Source organism: Desmodus rotundus, chromosome 4 (genome assembly GCF_022682495.2).
Source record: "Desmodus rotundus isolate HL8 chromosome 4, HLdesRot8A.1, whole genome shotgun sequence".
Classification (NCBI taxonomy): domain Eukaryota; kingdom Metazoa; phylum Chordata; class Mammalia; order Chiroptera; family Phyllostomidae; genus Desmodus; species Desmodus rotundus.
This window is the reverse complement of record NC_071390.1, coordinates 158,745,827-158,770,061: the sequence shown is the minus strand read 5'-3', so window position 1 is coordinate 158,770,061 and position 24,235 is coordinate 158,745,827. Positions and strand designations below refer to the sequence as shown.

Sequence of the window (24,235 nt, the reverse complement as noted above, 5' to 3'; positions counted from 1 at the left end):
CTAACAAATATGAGGTCACTTAACACTATTGTTTCACTATTTTTTAAACTCTGACTTCTCATTAATTAATAAGATGTTGAAATTCTCATTGTTTGTTGATTTATAACATGATCTACCTAAGAATTCAAATGGGAATTTTTCCCCCCAAAATGTGAAAGTAAGGAATATTCCTGAATAGATCAAATAGGGAACCATTTACAAAGGAGAAGTTTCTCCAGATCCTGTTCCCCGAGATGTAAGCTCTCGCGGACGCCTAACTTGGCCGTGGGAGAACGCAGGTTGAGATGCCAACTCACGTCAGTGGTTGTCGTTTACTGGAAAATGTTTGACCTGAGAGTGAGATTTTCCACAGAATGTTTATGTTGGTTTGCTGCTCTTCCTATTGAAATGTTAATGTTAAGTGTTTGCCTTTTCATGGGATGGCTTTATGATTTCCTAAAGAGTGCACTTCTCAAGTTTACCTTACACTGAACTTCAGCTAGCGGCCTCTGCACGCCGGGTCTCAGCAGCGGTGCTCTCAGGAGATGCTGACACATTGGCTTTTGGGGATGATGCCTTATCTGTATGAAGGTGCCTCTTCGCTGGTGCTTTCAAAACAAGTGGAGCTATTAACATTTATTAAAAAGAACTCTTAAGAAACTATGACAGAGGCCTGGCCTTGATATCTTATTTTTAAAAGCATCTCTGTTCTTTGTGATTATAGTTTTTGACTCAATCTTCGTACCAGTTTACTTCAGTGTTTACCCATGTATTTTAGAAGTACACATTTTATATCCTTTAACCTTTGTGTCTGTGTGTGTTTGCACACACATGTGTGTGTATGTGTGTAAAATTGAGTTTTTTCATTAACCTCTGGTCTGCTTTTGATTTTCCAAGTAGCTTTTTATTCTTTAGTACCTAAGAGAAGTTCTTGTTTTTCTGTGTCAGCTTTTCTACACTTCTTTTAGTACTAAAATTAACATTAAAACTCCAGTTTTCAAATCTTATTTCTCTTACTGTGGGAATAACCAGAGTAACATTTTAGAAGAGCAGTGTTAATTATCCTATTTGAGAGATGTTTTTACTTAAAATATCAGAAAAAAAAATCTTCTGGTGCTCTGTCTCCACGTTTTCACTTGCTGTTCTGGCAGTGATGCCGCTTTCAGATTCAGCTCAACGTTCCTTCCTCTCCCCCTGCCTCCAACAGGGCATCAGACACGTGGACCACTTCGGGTTCATCTGCCGAGAGTGCTCCGGGGGCGGAGGCTTCCATTTCGTCTGCTACGTGTTCCAGTGCACAAACGAAGCTCTGGTAAGCCGGACGAGCACGTCCCACCTGGGAGCCTGAGCTGCGAGGAATCTCAGCCTCACTCATTGTTCTTAGCAAAACCAGTCTCACTGACATATGGTTATTTGGATTTAATTATTCTTTCATGCCTATCACATATCTAATTGGCACACGTCTGAGACTTATTTGGTGGTGCATTTTCCATTTTCACTATTTTCAAAGAACCGGATCACTTGCACCCTCTGGTTTAGCAGTTTTAAAAATGTCATTTTGAACTTTTGATCACAGGAGTTGGCCTTTTCACTTGATATTTAATTTGTTTTTCACTTTTTTCTGCATCTCCTTTAAGAGCCTTGAGCATCTAGGTGGTATTTCTCAAATGGTAATCCAAGCAGCTATGACTGTTACCCACCACCCTCTGACTAAGAGTCCAGAAAACTCTTGAAGTACTAAGTCCTTGCACAGAGTTCCGAGTGCTCAGCCCAGCTCACTTTACACGGCCTTCTCTCTGGTCAGGTGGATGAAATCATGATGACCCTGAAGCAGGCGTTCACGGTGGCTGCCGTGCAGCAGACGAAGGCGCCGGCCCAGCTGTGCGAGGGCTGCCCGCTGCAGGGCCTGCACAAGCTCTGTGAGCGCGTGGAGGGTGAGTAGGGGCCCGTGCACGCTTCAATGTAGTGGGAGTGAGGTGCCCGGAAAACCAGACGATCCGCATTCATCGAAAGGTTCTGCCCAACAGAGCCTTGTATCGGTTACTGGGATTGTTGGTGAACTCTCAGTGTATGGTGAATGTGTTCTGTCCGCCAGGCGGCGTGCTAGGTGCTCATGCTATGAAGACAGAAATCCATGCCCCCTCTGCCATTTCCCCGGCAGGGGCTCTGAGGGTAGTGGTGGCGCTACCACTGGTGGCATTAGGGGGAAAGGTTACAGAACCAGCCCAGTTGTTCATCAAGGTTGTGTGAGTGGTCAGTCCTATTGGCTGCTATGGAGAGATCTAGTAAGATAAGATCCAAAGAAATTCCACCGGGTGTCTCAATTAGAAGGCCATGGGTAACCTCTGCCGGAGCAGTCTTAATGGAGTGAGTGCAGGGGACAGAATACAGGGCGCACTGGAGGAGCAAATGGGAAAGAGTAAAGGCAGTAGTAACGGAGTACGGACTACTATTTCTAGAAATTTGACTTAAGGAGAAGCCATAATGTTACAATTTGCAGCTATTATTTATTGAGAATGCAAGCCGTGCCAGGCACTGCGCACAGTGCTTTCCTCCACATGTTCGGGTCCATTTCGTGCTCACCACATCGCGGGAGAAGAAGGGCCTACGTGTTTGCACATTGTAGGGATCAGCTGGGGATGAAAGAAGTCCAAGAGTAAACCAGTGTAAGTAGGAATAAACCAGTCCAGCAGTCGGACCCAGGTGGGTAAGCGCCAGCCGTCACCTGCCACCAAAGCTGTCCTCCTCTTGCAGTGAAGAACCGGCTGACATTTTACAATTGGAAGGGTTTGAGCAAATTCAGAGCCTGATGGACCACATGAGTCAGAATGGAATGGGGACATCCCTCCCCAACAAGGGTGGAAGTCGGCCTCAGGCAGGGAGCAGCTCTGCCTCTCAGACTGCAGGGGCCCAGGGCCAAAGGTGAGGATGAAGTGGGCACCCTGATGCTTGTGGGGGGAACCCCAAAGTTGAGGGGTCCATTCCTCTCTGTCCTTAATTTTGCATTTTGTTCCATTTATGGGAGGATTTCTAAAACTTTTGTGTGTGTGGTTTTGAGGGGAATCACAGATTTAAGCAACCCATGTTATTGTAAAAATTAAACAAAGATTTGACTGTTTCTCTCTAATACTTATACGCTCTACTGGCGTAAAGAAAAATGACCTTATTATTTAAATCTGACTTCCCGTTTTTATAATTGTAGTAAAAACATACATAACATAAAATTTATCATTTTAACCTCTTTGAAGTGCACAGTTCGGTGTCCTTAGGTGCATTCACGCTGTGGCTGCGTCACCACCATCCATCTCCAGAACTTCGTCATCTTTTCTCACTGACACTTAGGAAACGTCAACTCTCATTTTCCCTCTTCCCAGCCCCTGACAGCCACCATTCATTCTGTCTCGATGAGCGCGACTGCCTTAGGTGATTCACACAGGGTGGACTCACAGGCTTTGTCCTTCCGTGCCTGCCTTAGTTATCTAGCATAACGTCTTCTAGGTTCATTCATGTCGTAGTGTGTGTCAGAATTTCACTTCTTTGTGAGGCTGAATAACATTCCATTGTGCGTACACGGCATTTTGTGTATCCATTCACCTCTTGGTGAACATGTGGACAGTTGCCACCTTTTGGCTACAGTGAGTGATGCTGCTGTAGATGGTAGTATGCAAACACCTGTTCAAGTACCTGCTTTCCAGTCTTTTGGGAACACACCCAGAACTGGAATTGTCTAAGTTTTTGAGAAACCGCCGTTATATTTTTTACAGTGGCTGCACCATTTTGCATCCCCCTCAGCAGTCCCTCTACACCTCGCCAGCGCTCGTTGCATTCTGGGCTTTTCTGGTGGAAACCACCCTCAAGGGTGTAAGATGGTATTGATTTCCCTTTTTGAGTGAGATAAACTGACAATTTTCTTCTTAAGGTTTTTGAAAGTTCATTTTCTGGCATTATAACGTCCTTTAAAATGAATAAAAGTGGTTAGTATTTTTAACTGTGTTTCCCTAGTTGTTACTGTTTGCTGACATTCTACAAAATAGGTCTGGGAACAAAAACAGTTGGGCTTTAGCTAGAGATCCCATCTGAGAGGATCACTAACCCTTTCCTTTTGGTGTTCAAGATGCGGTACACGATGACAGAAATGTCCCGTAAGAGCTTGTTATGAAGCTAGCAGTGACTTTGGCCTTGAAGATAAAGCAGATTGTGATCTCTGGGGACTGGAAGGGTTCCAGAGTTCCACTTCATAAAGCTTCCCTGGTCTGGCTTAGCTTTCGGAAAGTCATAACTGAAAAGTTTAACTGGGGTAGGAATTTTGCAGCTGTAGTTGTGGAATTATCATTTAATCTGCCTTTTACCTAATAACATCTAAGCAAAGCAGAAAGCTTGTATGCTAATGTATTGTAACAGCATCCGTTATGGAGGCTGCTGAAGGTACGCTTTGACTGCATCATGGGAAGCATTTCCAAAGTATAGATGGCACATTATTAGAGGCATCCCAGCAGGGGAAATGCTAATTATTTATGAACAGTTTGAGGGCCTTGCCTTTTGCTCTGTTCCATTCTAATCAGTAAAATGAAGTGGTTTATTGAAGCTCATTGCATGTTCCTTTAAGAGTGGTTCTAATAGGAACTTATGGTCTGGCCGAGAGCTCCATAAACCGTGGAGAGGACCAGTGACATGGCCACAGAAAGAAAGACTTCAAGACTGTGTTTGGTTAATTGATACAGCCACGCTGTGCCCCGGAATGTATGAAACAGACTGAATATGCGGTACAGACTGAGGACATCGGACACTCCGCTGTAACCGCACTTCCCACACATAGAGGTGCAGCGTGCGTGGTCTGTATTTGAATTGCGTTCCACTGCTAGTAGTATTTGTAGAGTGTTTTGCTTACTTTAAAGTTTACAGGAGCATTTTCAGAGTTACTAGAATGATTTGTTCTTTCACGAAAAAGAAAACAGACTGTTGAACTGGGGTTTCCTTTTGAACTCTGAGTAAATTTGCCTCTGGCAAATGCAAGCCATTCATCAGAGCTCCCCCTAGGAAGCGCCTTTTCAGCAGTGACAGTGTGGAAGCGGGCTCACCCACAGCGGGCTGTGGGGGTTGTAGGCGGGGGTGCCCTCCACTCTGGTTGCCTTTTTCTTGCCTCCTTTTCCCTCTATAAAGCCTTTTGACATCACGTGGGGAGTGCTGCCACCTTGCTGCAGAAAGCACCCAGGAGGCCCTGACGGACTAGACCTGGGCGGGGACCGCCTCTGTTTTAAGTTGGGGCAGGAAGGACTGAATGATCCCAGGCATCCTGAAGACAGTGATAAAATCTGTCAAAGCATCTCTTCACACCTGCCGAATATGAAGTCTGTACTGCATGATTTCACCTAAGATTGTTGGAAGTATATAATTAGTCTAACTCTTCTTAGAGCTTGGGGTTTCTCTCTACCTGTGAATGCCTCATTAAACGACACAGCATGTCCTGGCTAGGATGCTTACACTATATCAGAGACATCCTCTATATGTGGGGAGGATTTTTAGTTAATGATTACTGAGGGCTTATGTTACTATAAATTTAAACACTATTTTGATTCAACATTTAAGTAGTTAGAACAGTAAAACCAGCTGCCTGCTTCCTTGGCTTCTGCAGCCTGACATCTGGCCAGAAGAGCACCTGAATTTGCTCTGCCAGAATCCGTCTGTCCTTTCTGCACTTGTACCCCCTGTGAATTAACTCACTTTGGTGTTGAAGCCCTCACGTGTCAGGTGACCTAACTCTCTGTGTGAAAGGGAGGCAGTGAGTGTTTCAGAGTGGTCTCTGGAGGCAAACAGACGTGGCTCCAATGCTAAACTCTGTTCCTTACTTAGTGATGACCTTGGACAAAATACTTGACTTTACCTTGCCTCAGTTTCTTCGTTTATACATTGGGTTAATGAAAATAGTGCCCACTTCAAGGATTATTTTGAGGATTAATTGAGACTTTGCATGTATTGTTGAGCAAGGTGGCACAGCAATCACTGAAAAAATACTGGCTTTTATTTTTATGGTTGCCCCTTAAGGCTTTCTTGGCAACAAAAAAGGAGGGAAGGAAGGACTTGCTGGCAGCTGAGACTGGGTTGGGGGCTAGCATCCTCGCCACCGCCTTTTGGGAGGGAGGAGGTTGGGGGTAGGCCTGGCTGCTGTTCAGCTCCTGACCTTGGACAAGTCACCTGGCTTCTGGATCCCAGCAAACCCATCCGTAATGCAGAGGCATGATTTTTCCAAGTGCTTGGTCCAGATTTGAGAGCTGCCCCTCCTGGCCATCCTGAGTTGTGTAGGTGTGTCCACACCGATCTGCAGCTTCTGGAGGAAAAGGCCAGGCCCCTGCCCAGGGGCTCACTTGGGAGAAGAGAGTGGCAGGTGGATAAGCATTTGGAATTAAAGTACAGGCGTACCTTGGAGCTATTACAGGTTCAATCCAGACCACCACAGTAAAGCATATCCACAATAAAATTGAGTCCCATGAAGTTTTTGGTTTCCTGTGCATACAGAAGTTACGTTTACACTGTATCGTGTAACAGCATTATGTCTAAGAGAACAATGTGCATGCCTAACTTAAAAATACTTTATTGCTTAAAATGCTGACCATTATCTGAGCCTTCGGTGGGCTGTAATCTTTTTGCTGGGAGTTGTCACAGACCTTCAGTTTGTAGAAAATGCAGAATCTTCAAAGCGCAGTGAAGAGAAGAGCAGTGGAACGAGGTGTGTCTATAGCGCACAGCGTTCTGCGCATGGTGGGTAGCTCAGTAAGTCCCTTCCTTCTAAATCTCATCACGCGGAACACCTCTGGCACCAAGAAAAGGCAAAAGTAGTTTTACTCTTGCATTACTATTTATTAGCCATTGGACTACTTATTTGTCTTATAACTATAAACCTCCTTTTTCCCACCCCTGTATGTGTGGAGAAATAACTTTCTAAAATATCAGACATTAATGGGCACTAAAACTGTGACTTTATAACTTTTTCTCAGAATCCTCTGTACTAGCGACTAAATTGTCATAAGATTGTTAATAAGCAAGTGGTGGAAAGAGGAAAGGTGTTAGTTAGCCACACGATTCAATTTTGTGTGACGGAGTCTAACATGCAAGGGATAAATGTTCATCAGTTTTCAAAGGGAGTAGTAGTAGTTTCTCCTTAAGAAAAGTTATCGAGTTCATATGTAAATACTCATGAGAATTTATCATTTTTTGAGGACAATGTTCAGATCAGATGAGGTGTTTTAACATAGAGCAGTGGCCAAAAGTACTTTGGAACTGCGCAGACCTGAGGTAGTGTCCAAGGTAGTGGTTTTTTGGAAATTCTGTAAGCGCTCTGGGTCTCAGTTTCCTTAACTGTAAAATGGGTGTAATCAAACCCTCTTCATCAGCTTGTTCTGAGCATTAAATGACAGAACTCAGGCTTCATGTTTAAGACACGGAGGGCTTAACCAACAAATGTGACTTGCTGGCATTGTCGTCGTCATTATTAATTAGGATTTCCACAAAATCCCAGACACCTGAAGTGGGTGGGTAAGCATGTAAAGAGAGTGAGTATAGAAGTGTTCGTTTACATATATTTTCACCTCTCTCTCTGTTTTCTTTCTCCTAACAGGAATGAATTCTTCCAAAACCAAACTAGAACTCCAGAAGCACCTGACAACATTGACTAATCAGGAGCAAGCGATGATTTTTGAGGAGGTGCAGGTACAGTACTGGTTTTTACTTTCCACGTGGGAAGAAAAAGCAGCTTACCCGTGGCATGTTATTTGTAAAACATAGGAAACCAGTTTTACCGTGTAAAACATGGCCCCAAGGAAGTGGCCCTGAATTCCTCCTGGGTTACGCTCTAACAGCCCCGTGGAAGGGCCAGGTCAGAATTGCAGGTTCACATCAGGTCTTGGTTTTCTCGTGAAAACAACAAAACCGGGAAGCACTCCCTTAAAAATAGTCTTTGGAATGAGAGAAAGGAAGTTATGAAGTGGAGGAGCCTTAGCCTGGGGACAGCAGACCTGGCCTTGGGCCCTGAGCACCCGTCTGCTCCAAGGGAAACCTTGGCCAGCACAGTCGTGGTCCGGATGGGGGCCCTGAGTATGGGGGTTGATGGAGACGACATTCGTGTCTGAAATTAAACATGGATTGTTCGTCCTCTCTTTTATTTTTATTTTTTATTTTTTTAAATAAATTTAGATGATATTGTCTACTTAGAACTATATGTCAAACCTAAACAAAACACAAAACAAACCAAGCTCAGGGGCTTTCTGCCTTAAATCTGGAAATGTGTTCTCATCCTTGCATTCAGACGCACGGTATCTCAGGGAAACCACGCCATGCGCGCTGGCATGCCTGTTGTCTGCTCGTTATGAATCTTTAATGAGCTCATCAAAAATTTCATGTCTTCCATAGCCCAGGGGCATTCTGTATGGCTTTCTGGCACTTTTGGGGGCGGGGGGTGGGGGGGGGTAAAGCACATCAGAACAAAGAATTAACAGTGGGGAGGGGAGTGGCAGGGCCCAGCTGGTTCAAGACTCACTGAACCACACAGGAAGGCTTGCCGCTCTCCCTCCATGTTGGGGCAAGTCTGCACACTTAGGACCCAGGGTCTGTTCTCTGTTAGTGTGAAAAACTGAAGGATCATCTCTCTCTTAATCCCATGTTAAAGTTCGCTTAATCCCCTGTTCTCCTTCCACAGGAGGACTGGCATATGTTAGTAGGAGGAAAGCACAGGAAGACTTTTTTTTTTTTTAATTTCACATATAGCTAGGGGTGTAATTTTCATGATTTTTAACTGGCTTGAAATTTTCTTGTTTTCTTCTGAATTGACTTGAGACATACCACTTTGTTTTTTCCTTTAAGGATCTTTAGAGTTCTAAGTACACGGTACACTTAGGCAGATTTAATGTGATTTGTACTTGGAATTCATGAATGGGTAAATAGGTGGTAATTTGCTTCTATTACGAAGGCACTTAGAGTGGAAGCCGGGCGTCTCATCTGATGCCGGCCTGCTTGCTGTCTGGTGCTGTCAAGTCACTTCGGGAGCAGCTTTCCAGCGAGCACATCTGAGGCGTGTTCCTCCCCTGACGGGAGCTTGCTTTTTGGTGGAGACAGCACCGTACAGCTTTCCCAAAACAGTGCAATGAGTCAGGCTCGGAAATGCACCAAGTATTTTTCTGTGGCAATGAGAAGTTTCTAATGGATGCATTTCTGAGATGCTCTTCGACCCGTACACATTTTGAGAGGAGTACATTATGGCAAAGAGACTTTAGAGAAAAGCGGTGACAAAGTTTTACTTTTAAACAAATATACTCAGTTAATATCCTGGGGTCCCGATGGGTTGTCTGTGAAGACTCTGCAGATTTCTGATTGGTTTAAAGACCAGGGGGACGTACTGGGTCAGAACAGCGAGCTCAGGCCTCGTCCTCTGTCATCGTCAGTGTGGGTTGTCCTCAAATGGCACGGATTTGTGATGGATCTCTCCTTTTAATGGCTTATTGATCGTCTTGTTGAATTATTTCCTCAATTACTATTTGTGGTTTTCATAAAACATTTTGTAAACAAAGTCCTTGGTTTCCTTCTAGATAGCGGTGCCTGCTAATGCGTTTGAAAATCATACATTTCAGAGAGATCATCAAGGATAAGATGGCTTTGCAGTGTCAGGGGTCCTCATGCGTAGAACAGCTAATATTTTCCTCATACTGTCATTCCTGGAGGGTGATTTGTTTCAGGAGAACTCTCCAACAGCACATTTTCATAAGACAAATGTAATTCCTGTTGAAATGAACGGTACATGATTATCCAAGCATACACAACCGTGTTTTTGTAAATAAATGTATAACGAAAAGTAAAATGCACCCCAAACAGAATTGTAAAGAGGAAGAGCCCTGGCCTGTGGCTCAGTCAGGAGCATCACCCTGTATACCAAAAGGTCATGTGTTTGATTCCCGTTCGGGGAGGCAACCGGCTGATGTTTCTCTCTCTCACTCTCTCTTCCCCTCTCCTGCTCTCCCCCTTTCTCTCTCGCTCAAATCAATAAGCATATCCCTGGTAAGGATTGAAGAAAAGAGAAAGAAATGAGGAGTGGTCATGCAGATGACGCTGGAGTTGGCACGCTGCAAACGCGCGGGCTGAGCTCTGAGAGCACAGTTCTGTGCCAGGCGGGCGTCTGGGCCCATTAGCCCCTCTCTTTGCAGGAGGACCCCTGATGGCGAGCCCGCTGCAAAGCCGCACTTTTGTTTATGATCTGCTTGGAATGTGTCAGTTTTGTACATTCAAAGTGGGCAGATGTGGAGATGACTCCCGAGACCTTGCTGTCTTCTCAGGCTGCCGAGCAGCTGGCCGAGGACGCCACGTGCAGGCTGGTCCTCTTCAGTATGAAAAACCGCGGTTAAGCCGAAGCAGGGCTAGTGAAGAAAGTGTCCAGTTCCTGTCATCTGAATGAGTGTATTTAGGGAATGACTTAACTGATACTGAGTAGATAAATCAAGTAGATTTATATTCAATAAATGTTAACAATGGGTTAAATAACAAGGCTTGTGCCAGTTAAAGATTAATGGTTAGAAGAGCTATTTTTCCCTTTGTAAAGAAAATATATCAACCTCATTCTATTTTCCATGGTTTTAAAATTATTTCTCATAGGATTTGATGATGATTTTTTAAAAAGCTGTCAGAATGTAGTGTCCAGGTGAGCACTGGCATTTTAAGTAGTTTCTTCAAAAGCCCACAGGCTTTCTCAGCATTCTGTATTCATCAGGAAGTGCTGGCAGTTTATTTTTAATTACCCGGACACCCAATTTACAAGCATAGAGATAAGGTTAAGACATGTGTAACAAAATTGACTTTGTTACTTAACAGGCAATTAATTATTTTGTTATTGTTCTTTTAAAAAATTGAAGTATAACGTAACCACAGAAAACACTCAGATCTGGTGTGTGTAGTTCAATGAATTTTTTTCACAAGGCGAATGCACCTGTGTGCCCAGCGCCTGATTAAGAAACAGCACTTCCAGTCCCTCGGAATCCCCCGTGGCACCGCCCAAGCCAGCACCATCCTGACTCCTGATGCCGTCGATTAATTTTGAGCAAGCAAGTTAATTTTTGACTACAGAGTGGTGTTCCAACTTGACTCCCGTTGTTCTCCTCAGACTCGCCTCTGACTAATGAATGTTTATAAAATGAAATCACCCTTAGGAAATCTGATTTGCCACTAAGGAGGGTGGTGGAGTTACATAGGAGGTAGGGGGGATGACGCCTTGCTAATCCTTTTAACTCTATAGAATGGTAGCCCCTCATTGTATTATTTTAAGGAAGGATTTAGGTTTTGACCTTGTATGACACCATGAAAATGGTATTGTTTCTCTGCTTTGCTGACTTGCCTCTGTGCTGTTTTGTTTTGTTTTTTTAAAGATTTTATTTATATATTTTAGACAGAGGGGAAGGGAGAAATGGAGAAGGGAAGGGAGAAATGGAGAGACACCTGAATGTGTGGTTGCCTGTCACGCACCCCCTACTGGGGACCTGACCTGGCCCACAACCCAGGCATGTGCCGCAACCAGGAATCAAACCAGCGCCAGCCTTTGGCTCACAGGCTGGCGCTCAATCCACTTAGCCATACCAGCCAGGGCACCTCTGCTGGTTAACAAACCCCGTGAAGTGGTCTCTGGTTCTTGGTTTCAGGTTTTTGGGGGTTTTTTAGATTTGATTTATTTACTAGTAGAGAGAGGGGAAAGAGAGGGAGAGAAACATCAGTGTGTGAGAGATACATCAATTGGCTGCCTCTCACATACCCCTAACTGGAGACCAGGCCTGCAGCCTAGACACCTGCAGCCCAGACATGTGCCTGACGGGGAGCTGAACCAGCAACCTTTCAGGTCACAGGCCAGCACTCCATCCACTGCGCCACACCAGCCAGGGCTTGGTTTCAGGTTTTACCGCGCAGCAAGTGTGCTCAGCTGTAGTCTCATTTTCTGCCCATTTGATTAGTTTTTTTTCCATGTATATTTTGAGGAAAAGAAAATTATTAACACTATTCCTTATTACTGTATTCTTAGCCTTTTTTGATACTTTTGAAATAAGTGATCATGAAGAATTTCTACAGGAAAAATACACATTTCCTTGCGAGAGTAGTGGGAAGTTTGAAATAGAAGATACAGAAGAAGAAAGAGTAGGTCAAGTCTTGGGTGCCTGCTCCTGCTGAGGTCTTCTTGTAATTCCTTCCGCTCCTCTTTTCTGGACTTTAAAAAAAGGTAGACTTTATTCTTTTTTAAAAAAAGATATTATTTGTTTATTTTTAGAGAGAGGGGAAGGAAAGGAGAAAGAAAGGGAGAGAAACATCAATGTGTGGGTGCCTCTCAAGCGCCCCCTACCGGGGACCTGGCCTGTAACCCAGGCATGTGCACTGACTGGGAATTGAACTGGCGACCCTTTGGTTCACAGGCCAGCGTTCAATCCACAGAGCTACGCCAGCTAGGGCTAGACTTTATTCTTTAAAGTGGTTTTAGTTTTACAGTAAAATTGGATGCAAAGTATAGAGTGTTGCCATATAAATTCCCACTTTTGTACCTCTCACCCCAGCCAGGTTCCCCTATTAATAACATGTTGCCTAAGCGTGGTGCATTTGTTACCATTGATGATATGTTATTAACTAAAGTCCATACTTCCCCTTTCGGTTCACTCTTAGTGTCGTACACCATATAGGTTCGACAGATGTATAATGACATGTATCCACTGTTAGGGATCACCCAGCATTGTTTCACTTCCCTGAAAATCCTCTGTGCTCTGCCTGTTCATCCTTCTCTCTCCCCCGACTCCTCCAGACCCAGGCAGCCACTGGTCTCTTCACCGTTTCTGGTTTTCCTTTTCCACTTTGTCATAGAGTTGGAGTCATATCGTCTTTTCACATTGGCTTCTTTCACTTAACAATATGCATTTAAGGTTCCGCTCTCTTGATCCATTCGCCTGCTGATGGACATTTGGGTTGCTTATAACTTTGGGCTATTTTAAATAAAAAGCTGCCGTAAACATTTATGTGCAGGTTTTTGTGTGGACATGAATTTTCATCTCTTTTGGGTAAATACTAAGCAGTGCGGTTGCTGGATTGTATGGGAAGAGTATGTTTAGTTTTGCAAAAAACTGCCAACTGTCTCCGAAAGTGGCATTTATTCCCACTGACAAGGAATGAGAGTTTCTGTAGTTTCCTAGGCATTTGAACTCACAGATATCCGTATCTTCCTGGGGTCAGCAGTATTAAGTTGGGGTTGGTACTTGACCCCCACTTTCCTTTACTGAAGATCTGATGGGACCTTTCTCTGGAAAAATCTACTTGTTGAATAAAATGTACAGTTTTATAACATTATGGTTCATGACTTAGAATCCAGGTTGAGAGCATCTGTTCTAGCCTCTAAAATATTTAATCCTTAAATTTGAAACAACAGAAACTCCTTCATAAAAACCTCCATAATATTCACTATCTTTTCCTTGAGTAACAGGAACAATTTATCTGTTAAAATGATCTTTTTCTTTAAGAGAGAGAACGTCAGGTCTGGGTTAGTGCTGCCTTTGCTTCTAAAGCCTGCGACCCGAAGAGTAAACCCGTTACTCCTTAGTTAGCTGAGGGAGGAGGTCGCTAAAGCATTGACCCCAACTCAGATGCTTGTATGGGTCATTCACTTGCTACACCCCGCCTTTGTTTTAAAGGGCAGCCTAGGAGTTTGGAGTAGGGAGAGAGGTCCAGCAGCAGGAGAATGGATAGTTGTCCATGTAAAAAGGATGTATTTCCAAAGTTTATAGACTAGAAGTTTTTTTATGTATCTCCAGAGTAATTCAGTTTTGTTTTCTTCTTATTCAGAGAAAATAACCATTAAGTTAGATGGTCTTCTAAAAATTAGTTCTGACTGATAATTTCAAATCCAAAGAATTTGGAAGCTGGAGGAGACCTGGGAGTTCATTTTGTGCACGATCTTCATTGAACACACGAGGAAGCTAAGGTTAAATGACGCCTTTGGTCACGCTTCTCGGCAGCACCAAGAACCTACATGTCTCGTATCTACTCCCGTGCACTTTGCCACCCCCCTGCCTGAAAAATAAAAGACGTGGGGAAGATTTTTAAAATAGAAAAAAAAATGAAGTTGAAATTTTGTGTGGAAGTGCATGCCTTGTGGGGCTTCCAGAAGGTGCTTCATGATGAACACATTTGAATGTGGAACTGTGACCCCGGGTCCAGTTGCTCTTTTCTTTTCCGTTTCACTAACCATAAGAGTGTGTAAATGTAGCCACAATGGCTCTTGACCTCTGGATGTTTACACAGATTTTGTTCTTCTGTTTTCAAGAGTGTTTATTTATTAAATATTTTGACCACGCTTCTATCTGCTGTTTTATATTTATTCTGGGTATAAGGACATCAGAAGTCAGAAGTTAAATCTGGCCCACCTGCTAGCTGCAATGTCTCTTTTTAAAAATTATCTCCACTTTGGGGATCATTGGTGCCCCCTTGTGAGATGATTTGGTAAAAGCATTAGTTAATGCACGATGGACGCTGTTAGCATTTCCAAAGGGATCGTTTAGCAGTTTTGTTGACAATGAGAAATAAATGTAATGTATTCTTTTGTTTTTTTAAGAAATTGAGACCAAGAAATGAGCAGCGAGAGAATGAATTAATTATTTCTTTCCTGAGATGTTTATATGAAGAGAAGCAAAAAGGTCACACCCATATTGGGGAGATAAAGCAGGTATGACTTTCTTTTTTGTTGTCTTACAAGTTTACGAGGCCACTGTGTAAAACAGAGTCCCGAGAATTTTATGAAGCCCTGAAACCTGTTTCTGTCCCTGTATTATAATTTCATGTGTTACACACGTGGGGAAAATTTGGGAGTATCCAGCTGTGCTGGAGAAGGCCAGCCGTTTCTGCATAGCGAGGCGGTGGAGCCCTGGCTCTGACGGGAGACCTGGTGTAGAGCTTTTCTGTAACCTGACCAAGATGCAGTTTCACTGGGATGCACGCGTGGCATCTCTCCGCACTGGGTTTCTGCCTCCCGGTTGGTTTTGGCAGTCACGTGCCTTTCCTGAACTCGCAGAGCTCGGTACAGTGTCTGCCAGTGTTTTTAATCTCGCTGGCCACTGTAGGGTCCCTCAGCAGGGATGCTAATGCCAGCACACTGTCTGTGCTTTTGGCCTTTGTGTGTGGACATTCCCCCTTCCAGCCTGTACCCTTCAGCTGGCACGGGAGTTCTGCGCTCCTCCTGCCCGCTTTTGGTGGGCCACCCGGTCTCTGTTTTCAGTTAATTCTCTAGTTCACCTTTCCGCTATTTTTTCTTATTTCCATTGCTTTACCCCTCGTTTTTTGCCACTAATAGTTTTTCCTTGTTCTGTTTTTTCCCTAACTTGTTCCAACAGGAAATTGATAGTTTTGAAATGACATGTAACTGCTAGAGGGGAATAAAGCCCTCGGGGTGGATGGGAAGTTCTGACCTAGGTGCTAACTTGTTTTTATGGAAGAGGGTGGTACCTTTATGATGTGGGCATAGGTTAGTCCAGTGGAGAAATGTATTTACTCAGTGGGTTTTTTCGCGTGAAAACACCAGAGAATGGAATGTAAAAGGGAACAAGCCTCACCACACAGAACTGGCACTTGGGCAGGACTTGCTCTCGAGGTTTCTAAACATTCGGTCGCCGAGGGGGCTCATGACTGTGTCTGTAAAGAAGTGGCCCTGATCCCCAGATGTGTTTGGGCGTTCCCCCACATCGTCTTCAAAGGAGACACTTCTAGATGTTTATTTTAAAACAAAGACTGTGTTATTTTCTAAACATGCATTATTTTCCAAATGAATTATTTTCAAATAATATATTTTTTTAAAGATTTATTCATTTATTTTTAGAGAAAGGGGAAGGAAGAGAGAAAGAGGGAGAGAAACATCAATGTATGGTTGCCTCTCACATGCCCCCTACTGGGGACCTGGCCTGCAACCCAGGCATGTGCCCTGACTGGGAAATGAACTGATGACCCTTTGGTTTGCAGGCCCGCTCTCAGTCCACTGAGCCACACCAGCCAGTGCTCAAATTATATTTATTTGTGATGATACACATACAAAAAAATCTTTTCTTAAAAGGTTTTATTTTATTTATTTTTAGAGAGAGGGGAAGGGAGGGAGAAAGAGGGAAATATCAATGTGTGGTTGCCTCTCACACACCCCCTACTGGAACCTGGCCCGCAACCTAGGCATGTGGCCTCACTAGGAATTGACCCAGTGACCCTTTGTTTCCCAGGCCTGTACTCAATCCACTGAGCTATACCAGCCAGGGCCAAAAAATCTTGTTAGATAGGAGGGGAGAATAGAGGAAGCATTGGATTAGGTGTATGGAGATTCTGATGGCTGGTTTAAAAGGAGAAAAATACAAGTGCAGTTTTTCTGTCTATGTAGGATCTACTACTCACTAGTCTTTCAGCCAATATATTCTTCATATATCAAAACATTGTAAATGCTTCTATTTTATGAAAACTTTTGTTACAAGTTTGAAAGAAAATCCACAGCTTCTTAACTTTGTGAGTAAACGAGTATTGGGTCGAAGGCAGTCCAGTGAGGGCTTTCTGTGGCTGATTCCCTTCGCTCTGGAGGCTGCCAGGAGTCAGGACAGGCCCTTGTTCTTGGTAAATGATTGAACAGAACCAGGTGCTACTAGTAGGGCACCTGGCCGTGGTGCATGGTGTTTAGCAGGCACTTGGAACTTGTTGCATGCGTCTCTTACTTCAGGGGCTGTATGTTTCCCACGGCCAGTCTGGTGATCATTGCTCACGCGTTCATTCCTCAGCGAGCAGGTATGAACTGTCCCGAGTATGCTCAGTGACTCAGGTGAAACACAGAGAGAGGTGCTAGTTCCCCTTCTTGAAGTTCTAATCTAAGTCATTCTTTTAATGCATGTGCTAACTCTAATAGAGATAAAACTCCAGATGACTGGACAAAGCTGAATGTAGCTCTTATCAGAACTGTTTCTCTTTTAAGCTTTAAAAAATGTATAACATTCAATGGTGAATTAGGATTTCATCATGACAAAGAAGATGCAAGGTCTTTGACCAGCAAAATAGCTGAATAAAATTTAAAAATGTTTAATTGCAGTAGGAATCAAGGGGAGACAAATTAAGAGATCATCTATACCAGAGGTGTCAAACTCATTTTCACCGGGGGCCACATCAGCCTCATGGTTGCCTTCAAAGGGCTGAATGTAATATTGGGACCATATAAATGTAATTATTCTTTAACAGTTAAGTGAGAGTTCGGCGCTGCCGCCAGGAAAAACAAGGTGGAGGGCTGGGTTCAGCCCGCGGGCCTTTTGTGTGCCACCTGTGATCTATCCCCAGGAGATTGGCAGGAATTTGAAAATCTGACAACAGCACATGAAGGTGAACTCTCATGCCCCTGCTGGGAATATGAATTGATACCATTTAGGGGAGAGAGATTTGACAGGATCTGGTGCAGCCAAAGTCACGTAGATGGACCCAGTGACCCAGCAAGGACGCTCCTAACTGCCTTGTAAAAACTCTCGTGTGTGTGTAAGAAGGAGCTTTGTGTGTGTGTGTGAGAAGGAGCTGTGTACAAGCGAGGTCACTGCAGTCTCCTTCGTAAAAGTAAAAAATGGAGTCGGTGTTTCACCACAGGAGTATGAGTAAACTTTTATGATTATACAGTGAAGCACTACATTCTGATTGAAGTGAGTGAATCAAAGAATCCTTGTCAACATGGGTAAATCTCAAGAACACCACTGAAGGAAAATGCTAATTACAGAAGGGTAGGTACAAGGTGATACATTCACTTAAAGTTTTAACTACATGTAAACCAACATACATGTTTCATGGATACATATATATAAAAGAACAAAATGTGAGTTGGTATGATGAACACCACATTCAGAAGAGGGGTTATTTCTGCAGATGGAGGAAGGAGAGTGATTCAAATATGTCTATTTTTTTCTATTAAAAGCAGGAAGTAAATAGAATAGCTAATAACAACATTTATTGAGAGTCAGGTATGTTTTTAGTGCTTTGATGTGTATTAATTTATTTAAAATCTCATACCGGCTCTGGGAGGGAAGTTCATTGTGCATCTCCCGTCTGCAGGCCGAGGAACTGCTGGAGGCAGCAGGTCCGACCTGCCCAAGGCCACAGCTGGGGAGGGGAAGAAGCATCCACTGGGCATGGAGCTCCAGGGCCCCTGCTCCTCGCTGTTCTCCATGCCCACACAGTGTGACCTTGGCCAAAGGGGCTCTGTTGTTAGTAAAACCATCAGGTAACAACTCATAGAGGTCGGAAGCAATTTATGTATGGGTTTGGTAGGTATTTTTTAAAACATACCTCTCTGTTAATAAGTGACATTAAACTTCATTTAACAGTTGGCAAACAAACTCCATTATGTTGCCAGTTTTATATTATGGTCAATTGAGGGAGAGAAGCTCGGTGGCAGAGGAGAATGAAAGGGAGGATGGACATAGTAGGTGGGAGAGAAGACAGAGCTCTAAAGAAAGCAATGAAGAGATTAGCTTAGGTAGAGAGAATGGATTCTTCAGTTGGTAAATCTATTTTATCTTACCCTCCAAAGTGTCCCAAATGGTAAGTTGTTACTTTATTTTAAAAAGTTAATTATAGCTACCACCTTTGTACCAGAAGCTGCACTCAGTGCTCTGCTGGCTTTACCTGTTTTAATCTCACACCAGAGCCTCACGATCAGATCGTGAGTTTTGGCTCAATTTACAGAAGAGGAAATTGCAGCCCAGAGAAAATAAGTCACTTGCCCAAGGCCAGTCAGTGCATAATGGGTCTCTGTTCCCACTGCAGAGCGCAAGTTCTAAATGGCTTTGCAAACTGATTGGCTTCCCAGCACGTTTCTTTATTTTCCTCGGAGCAGGCAAAGCAGCTCTTTGAGGCACAGCCATGTGCTGGACTTGCAGCCATGTCACTGAGGAGCAGGAGGACAAGGTCACATGTAGAATAATGGCCTGGGATCAGAAAGATGCATCCAAGAGATTTTTCATTCCTTTAAAAAGGAAAAGGAAAGGAAGTTGTAAGTAACTTAACTTGTCATTGTTTCACTTTTTTAGACAACACAGATTGCTGCAGAGAATATTGGAAGTGAATTACCATCTAGTGCCACTCGATTTAAGCTTGATATGCTGAAAAACAAAGCGAAGAGATCTTTAACGGAGTCTTTGGAAAGTATTTTGTCTCGGGTAAGTAGCATACTTCCTCCAAATATAAGTTAAATCACTTTTTAAAAGAATACGGGATTTGATTCATTGCTTTTATTCTGTCAGTGCCCATCACAACGTGTAGAAGGTGAAATCTTTTTAAACGTCCTTTCAATGTTAGAACAGTGCTATCTACACTTGAAATTCAGTTTTGCCTTGGTCTGGATTAAACAGATTTTTTGTGTTGTATTGTATATAGTCAACCCTATGGAATTTTTGTCTCCCCGAAAGCTGTTATTCATGGGCTGGTTCCTATAAAGGGCACAGATTAGATACCCCTGGGTGTGGGTTCAGTTCTCCCTACTGTCACTGGGAACAACTTAAAAATCCAGTCCCAGTCAGCTGCTTGTGTTCTGTGCCTGGAACTTTCTATAGCAGTGTCCGCAAACTACGGCCCTCAGGACAAGTACCATCCACCTCCTGTTTTTAAATAAAGGTTTATGGAAGCACAGCCACATTCATTTATTCCCTGGTTGTCTGAGGCGGCTTTTGTGCGGAGTTGAGTAGTTGCCGCAGACACCAGAGGCCCAAAAAGCATAAGAGATTTGTTTCCCGGCCCTTTTCAGAAAAGTTTGTGGACTGCAGCTCTATAAGAATAGAAAACATATACAGACACATCAATCTGGGAGTTTTTAAAGGAATTCCCCCCCCACCCCCACCTTGCCAAATGAGTATAAGCTGTACCCTTGATGACACTTTTCAGAAATCAAAGTTTGATAACCTTTCTGGAGCTTACAACATTTTCCTGCATTTCTTTTGGATGTTGTGACACACTCCATTTAAAAAGCATACTATATTTTTTTAGGTAAAGTTTAGTTTAGTTTTGTTTGACGATACTTCTGGGAATTCTGCAGCATCCTTAGAGATCATTAAAAAGCAGTCCCTTTACAAAGCCAGGGTAGGGGTGGCTGTTCCGAGAGCTCCCACGTGGACAGAATATTGTTTGAGTGTCATACAGGTGAGGTTACAACGACTTGTGACTTGGGAGAGAGCTGTGGGGTACACTTTCATTACCAGGTGATTTCTTCATAGATGAACTGTCTCTTTTTCCTGCCTGTTAAACCTGCCAGTTGATTAATCCCCAAGGTGTTTGGAGCATTTAGGTTGGTATGTTATTATAAAAACGAAAGGACAGAAATGTTGATTGTCGTAATGTACCCATGTGCTCAGCAGTGTTTCTCGGAAGATGCATTTTCCTGAGTTTATTTAAACAAACCCAGATGCTTCTAGCTGATGCCTTTGCAGGAGCCTCAGGGGCCATTACTCGACTGCCTTTTCTCTCTGTAGGGTAACAAAGCCAGGGGCCTTCAGGAGCATTCTGCCAGTCTGGACCTGGACAGCTCCGTGTCCAGCACAGTAAGCAACGCCAACAAAGTAAGCATGTTTTTCTTTATGTGACATCCTTAAGAAGCCGGCAAATAGGTCTTCCTCATCTTCTATCTACAAGGCCCATCAAAAGGGACAAAGAGGCCTCATATCTGCACCCAGGAAAGGTGCGGTGCTTCCAGACTTCGTGGTGCCGGTAGAAGGCTGGCCATGCAGTTTGCATAACAAAGCCGATGGCCATTCCGTGAACAGAAAAGCAGGATCATGGGTTTGGACCCCTAAGAGCTGACTTATCACAAAGCCGCCAAGGGATTTCTTCTCTAGTAGATATTCCGCTATTAAAAATAATTGAAATTGGGCAAACCTCGAAGGGGGTTTCTGAATGGTGAGGAGTATGCAGCTTCAATTCCTGAAACTAACTTTATACTCTAGCTGGCTCTATGGTTATGACTAAACATTACTGTTTTAGTCAAGTAAGCAGCGAAGCCTCAGCCCTCGAATCTGCTGCCAAACACAGCTTTGCGATAATGACCCAGCCAGTGGTTCTCTTTGGTAACAAACCCATGTCCTTGTTTTAATTTCTTGCTTTCTAGACATTGACACATATGCGTATTTAAACTTGGTCAGTTCAACTTTGGACCACCAAAATGTGGATCTCGGGTTTTGTGCCCAGGAGGTCAGCTTTCCTTCCGCTCCCAGAGGGCTGCAGGTTTGAGAGAGAGGGAATTTCTGTGGCTTCCAGCTCCTTACTGCAGCGACTCCAAGTTCTGCTGGGATCCCTACTGGGTTTGTGGCTTTAGGGTGTTTTGATCATAACCAACACATTTAACATTGCAAAACAGTCACAAACACATACATATACACACAAAATCAAAATTTCACGGAACAACCAGTGAGTGCAAAATCCAGTGGAATGTTGCATCATCTGCCCTCCATCCACTACTTGTGATTCTATGTCGTGATTCACTTCCAGGTTGGAAGCATTATAGTTTACCTGATGTTTCGAGATGAACAGACACGGCCCCTGTCCTACAGGAACTTGTCTGGTAGGACAGAGGGGACGGATCCACAAGTAACACCAGTGTCCAGTGGAGTCTGCTAGGAGCCCTGAGAGTTTGAACAAGAGACGGGGTAACTTAGCAGTCATGAGAGGCAGGATAAAGGGAGTTATTTTTGCTCAGTGGAACCCGAGAAAGCTTGGGGAGGGGGTCATCATGCTTTTGAGTTAAATCCTGAAGATACTGTAGCAGTCGCACCTGTGGAAGTGGACAGGGAAGGAGGTGCTTCAGATAGATCAGAGCGAGTCAAGTCACTATGAAGAAACTCGTGTCGACCAAGTGACTTTCCCAGCAAGTCTCGCTTGTCTTTTATTCTTCTCTGAAACACAGATCTGGGAATATACACATACTTTGAATTTCTAGGGTAACTCTAAGAGAAATGCAACTTTGCAGAAGCCACCTGTGTGTATTGTATGTGTGAGCATCTTTATGTGCAGTTCCGTGCATCTTCTTTTCATCCTGAGGTTGAGAAACTGTTGTACAGGTACGCATTTAATGCAATTGGACCTCTTCCAGTGAATTGTTCATCCAGGAGTTTCAGAGAAGCTGAACATCCATATGGTCCTTTCAGGGGTCAAATTAAGCTAAGAGTTAGTTAGCTCTTTCACATAATTTGGAGGGATGTTACTGAGATTGGGGATGAACAGGTGTGCATGATGGAGATTGTTTGCTGTGATGTGTGTTGTCTTTGACAAATTTTTAAATCCTCACGTGAACCGGATCTTTGGAACTGTAGAGCCCTGAAGAATAAAAAATTTTAGTTATGTTTGAAAACCATTTTGTGGTATGTTGAGAATTAAGCTTTTCTTATCTAATTCCTACAGAATTAAGTGTATATAATCTCTCCCCTCAATACATTTAATTTTTTTAAAGTTAAAGTCCTTAGCACCTATCATCTAAAAGGCACGCAGTTATATAGCAAATGAACAGAGAGAATTTAGATTCTCCAGCCCATTAGATGCATTCATTTCTTTTTACTCTTTATGTTGATTTGTTTGTCCCTTGTAGCAGTTTCAGTAGAGACAAGCTGGTTCACTTCCCCTTATTTCATACTTTTTGATTCGAGAAAAATACCCTGGCCACCAACTTGCTGGGAGTGCAGTGCTGAGCATCTGTGTGTGTGGTCATCCGTGCCTCCGATGGAGTGTGTAATCTAAAAGCCTGCAGTGTTGAGATACTGTCGTGATTCTCAAGGAATATGTGAGCGCCCACTCGACAGGGTCACTGAACACCAGCAGAGCAGTAACTTACATTCACGTAACGTTTCGCAGTGAACAGGTTACATTCAGTTGTACTACCCCGCGCAATTCTGAGACCCAGCGCAGTGAGGTGAATTTCTACTGTGCATGTGAGGAAGTCGAGGTACAGAAAGAAGTTTAGGACTTGGCCTTGAATCGTAGCAATAAGTGCCAAGGGAAAGATTTTCCATATTCTAAGAATAATCTAGGATATAATTTTGAACCCTAAAGATGATCATATTAAATCTTAGTGTTAGATCAAATTCAGAGAGAGCCTTAAAAGGTACGAACACACTTGGCAGAAAAAACTTCATTTGTTTAAACAGTGCAGACAGTTATAGAACCTCAGTACACTGCTTATAAGCAACAGTACAGTTGTGTTTTCTAGAGAGGAAACTGTTTTGGTTTTGCTTAGAACAGTTACATGTTACGGTTTCTGTCCTTCATTTGGGCTGTTTCCCCTTTGTCACGCACACTAGCATTTTGTCTCTGACAAGCAGTCATTTAACAGGTCTTTATTTCCTTATGTATTTTAGTGGCCTCTAGGAGGCATTATAAGCAGATTGCTTATGTATTGAAATATGTTCCTGCCACGGGTTGGAGATTTGTACATCCCACAAGTTTCCTGGGTTGCGCCTGATCCACTGTGTGTTTGTCTCCAGGAGCTGCCTGTGTGTGAGAAGGAGGCCTTGCCCGAGTCTGAGAGCAGCTTCAGGCTCCTGGGCTCCTGGGACGACCTGTCCAGTGACTCGGAGAGCCATCCCGCAGAAGAGCTCGCCCTGCTCTCACCCCAGCAGGGCTTCCGAAGGCGTGCGAACACCCTGAGTCATTTCCCTGTGGATGGCCAGCAGCCTCCGGAGCCCGCCCAGGGGTCTCCAGGGGTCTCGCAGAGGAAACTTACGAGGTATCACTCAGTGAGCACAGAGACGCCTCATGAACGAAAGTAAGATTTGTTTAAAATATACATTTGTTGTGTAAAATAGCTGGGGCATACCTGTTACTGACCAGGTATGTGCATTCCAGGTATATTTACTGGTCAAAGAGGACTCTTGAGTCAGGTTTTACTCTTGGCTTAAAAAGCTGAAACAGGAAGCAGTGACTCGCTCCTCCCACCCTGCCCCCTTGGGAAACGTAGATATGGGAGGTACTTGTTACTTATTCAAGTAACTGGTCCAAGTGTTGTGGAGCAGCAGGGAAAACTGAGCAGACATTTGTAAGAATCACTCCTCAAGCAGTGTGAGAGGCAGCATTGACTTTGGAACTTGGCTTCTGGCTTTGAGGAAGAGCAGGGAGGAGGCCAGCAGGTGAGCGGGCTCATTTGGAGCCCTGGTGCGTGTCTCCCACGGGACTGAGAGGTGGCGGTCCTCACCGAGCAGAGCGTGAGGTGACGTGAGGCCTGCACTGGCCGTGG

General features: G+C 43.8%; 1 protein-coding gene across 4 annotated transcripts in view; it reads left to right on the top strand.

The window, feature by feature from the left end:
* Positions 1-24,235, top strand: part of TBC1D1 (TBC1 domain family member 1) — a 208,768-nt gene that overhangs the window by 104,343 nt on the left and 80,190 nt on the right. For all 4 annotated transcript variants that reach the window (XM_053922307.2, XM_053922308.2, XM_053922309.2 and 1 more), the window contains 7 exons: positions 1,187-1,291; positions 1,784-1,913; positions 7,592-7,683; positions 14,588-14,698; positions 19,056-19,184; positions 20,490-20,576; positions 23,487-23,767. In XM_053922307.2, the coding sequence (XP_053778282.1) occupies positions 1,187-1,291; positions 1,784-1,913; positions 7,592-7,683; positions 14,588-14,698; positions 19,056-19,184; positions 20,490-20,576; positions 23,487-23,767 (935 nt within the window). The remainder of the gene's footprint in view (positions 1-1,186; positions 1,292-1,783; positions 1,914-7,591; positions 7,684-14,587; positions 14,699-19,055; positions 19,185-20,489; positions 20,577-23,486; positions 23,768-24,235) is intronic.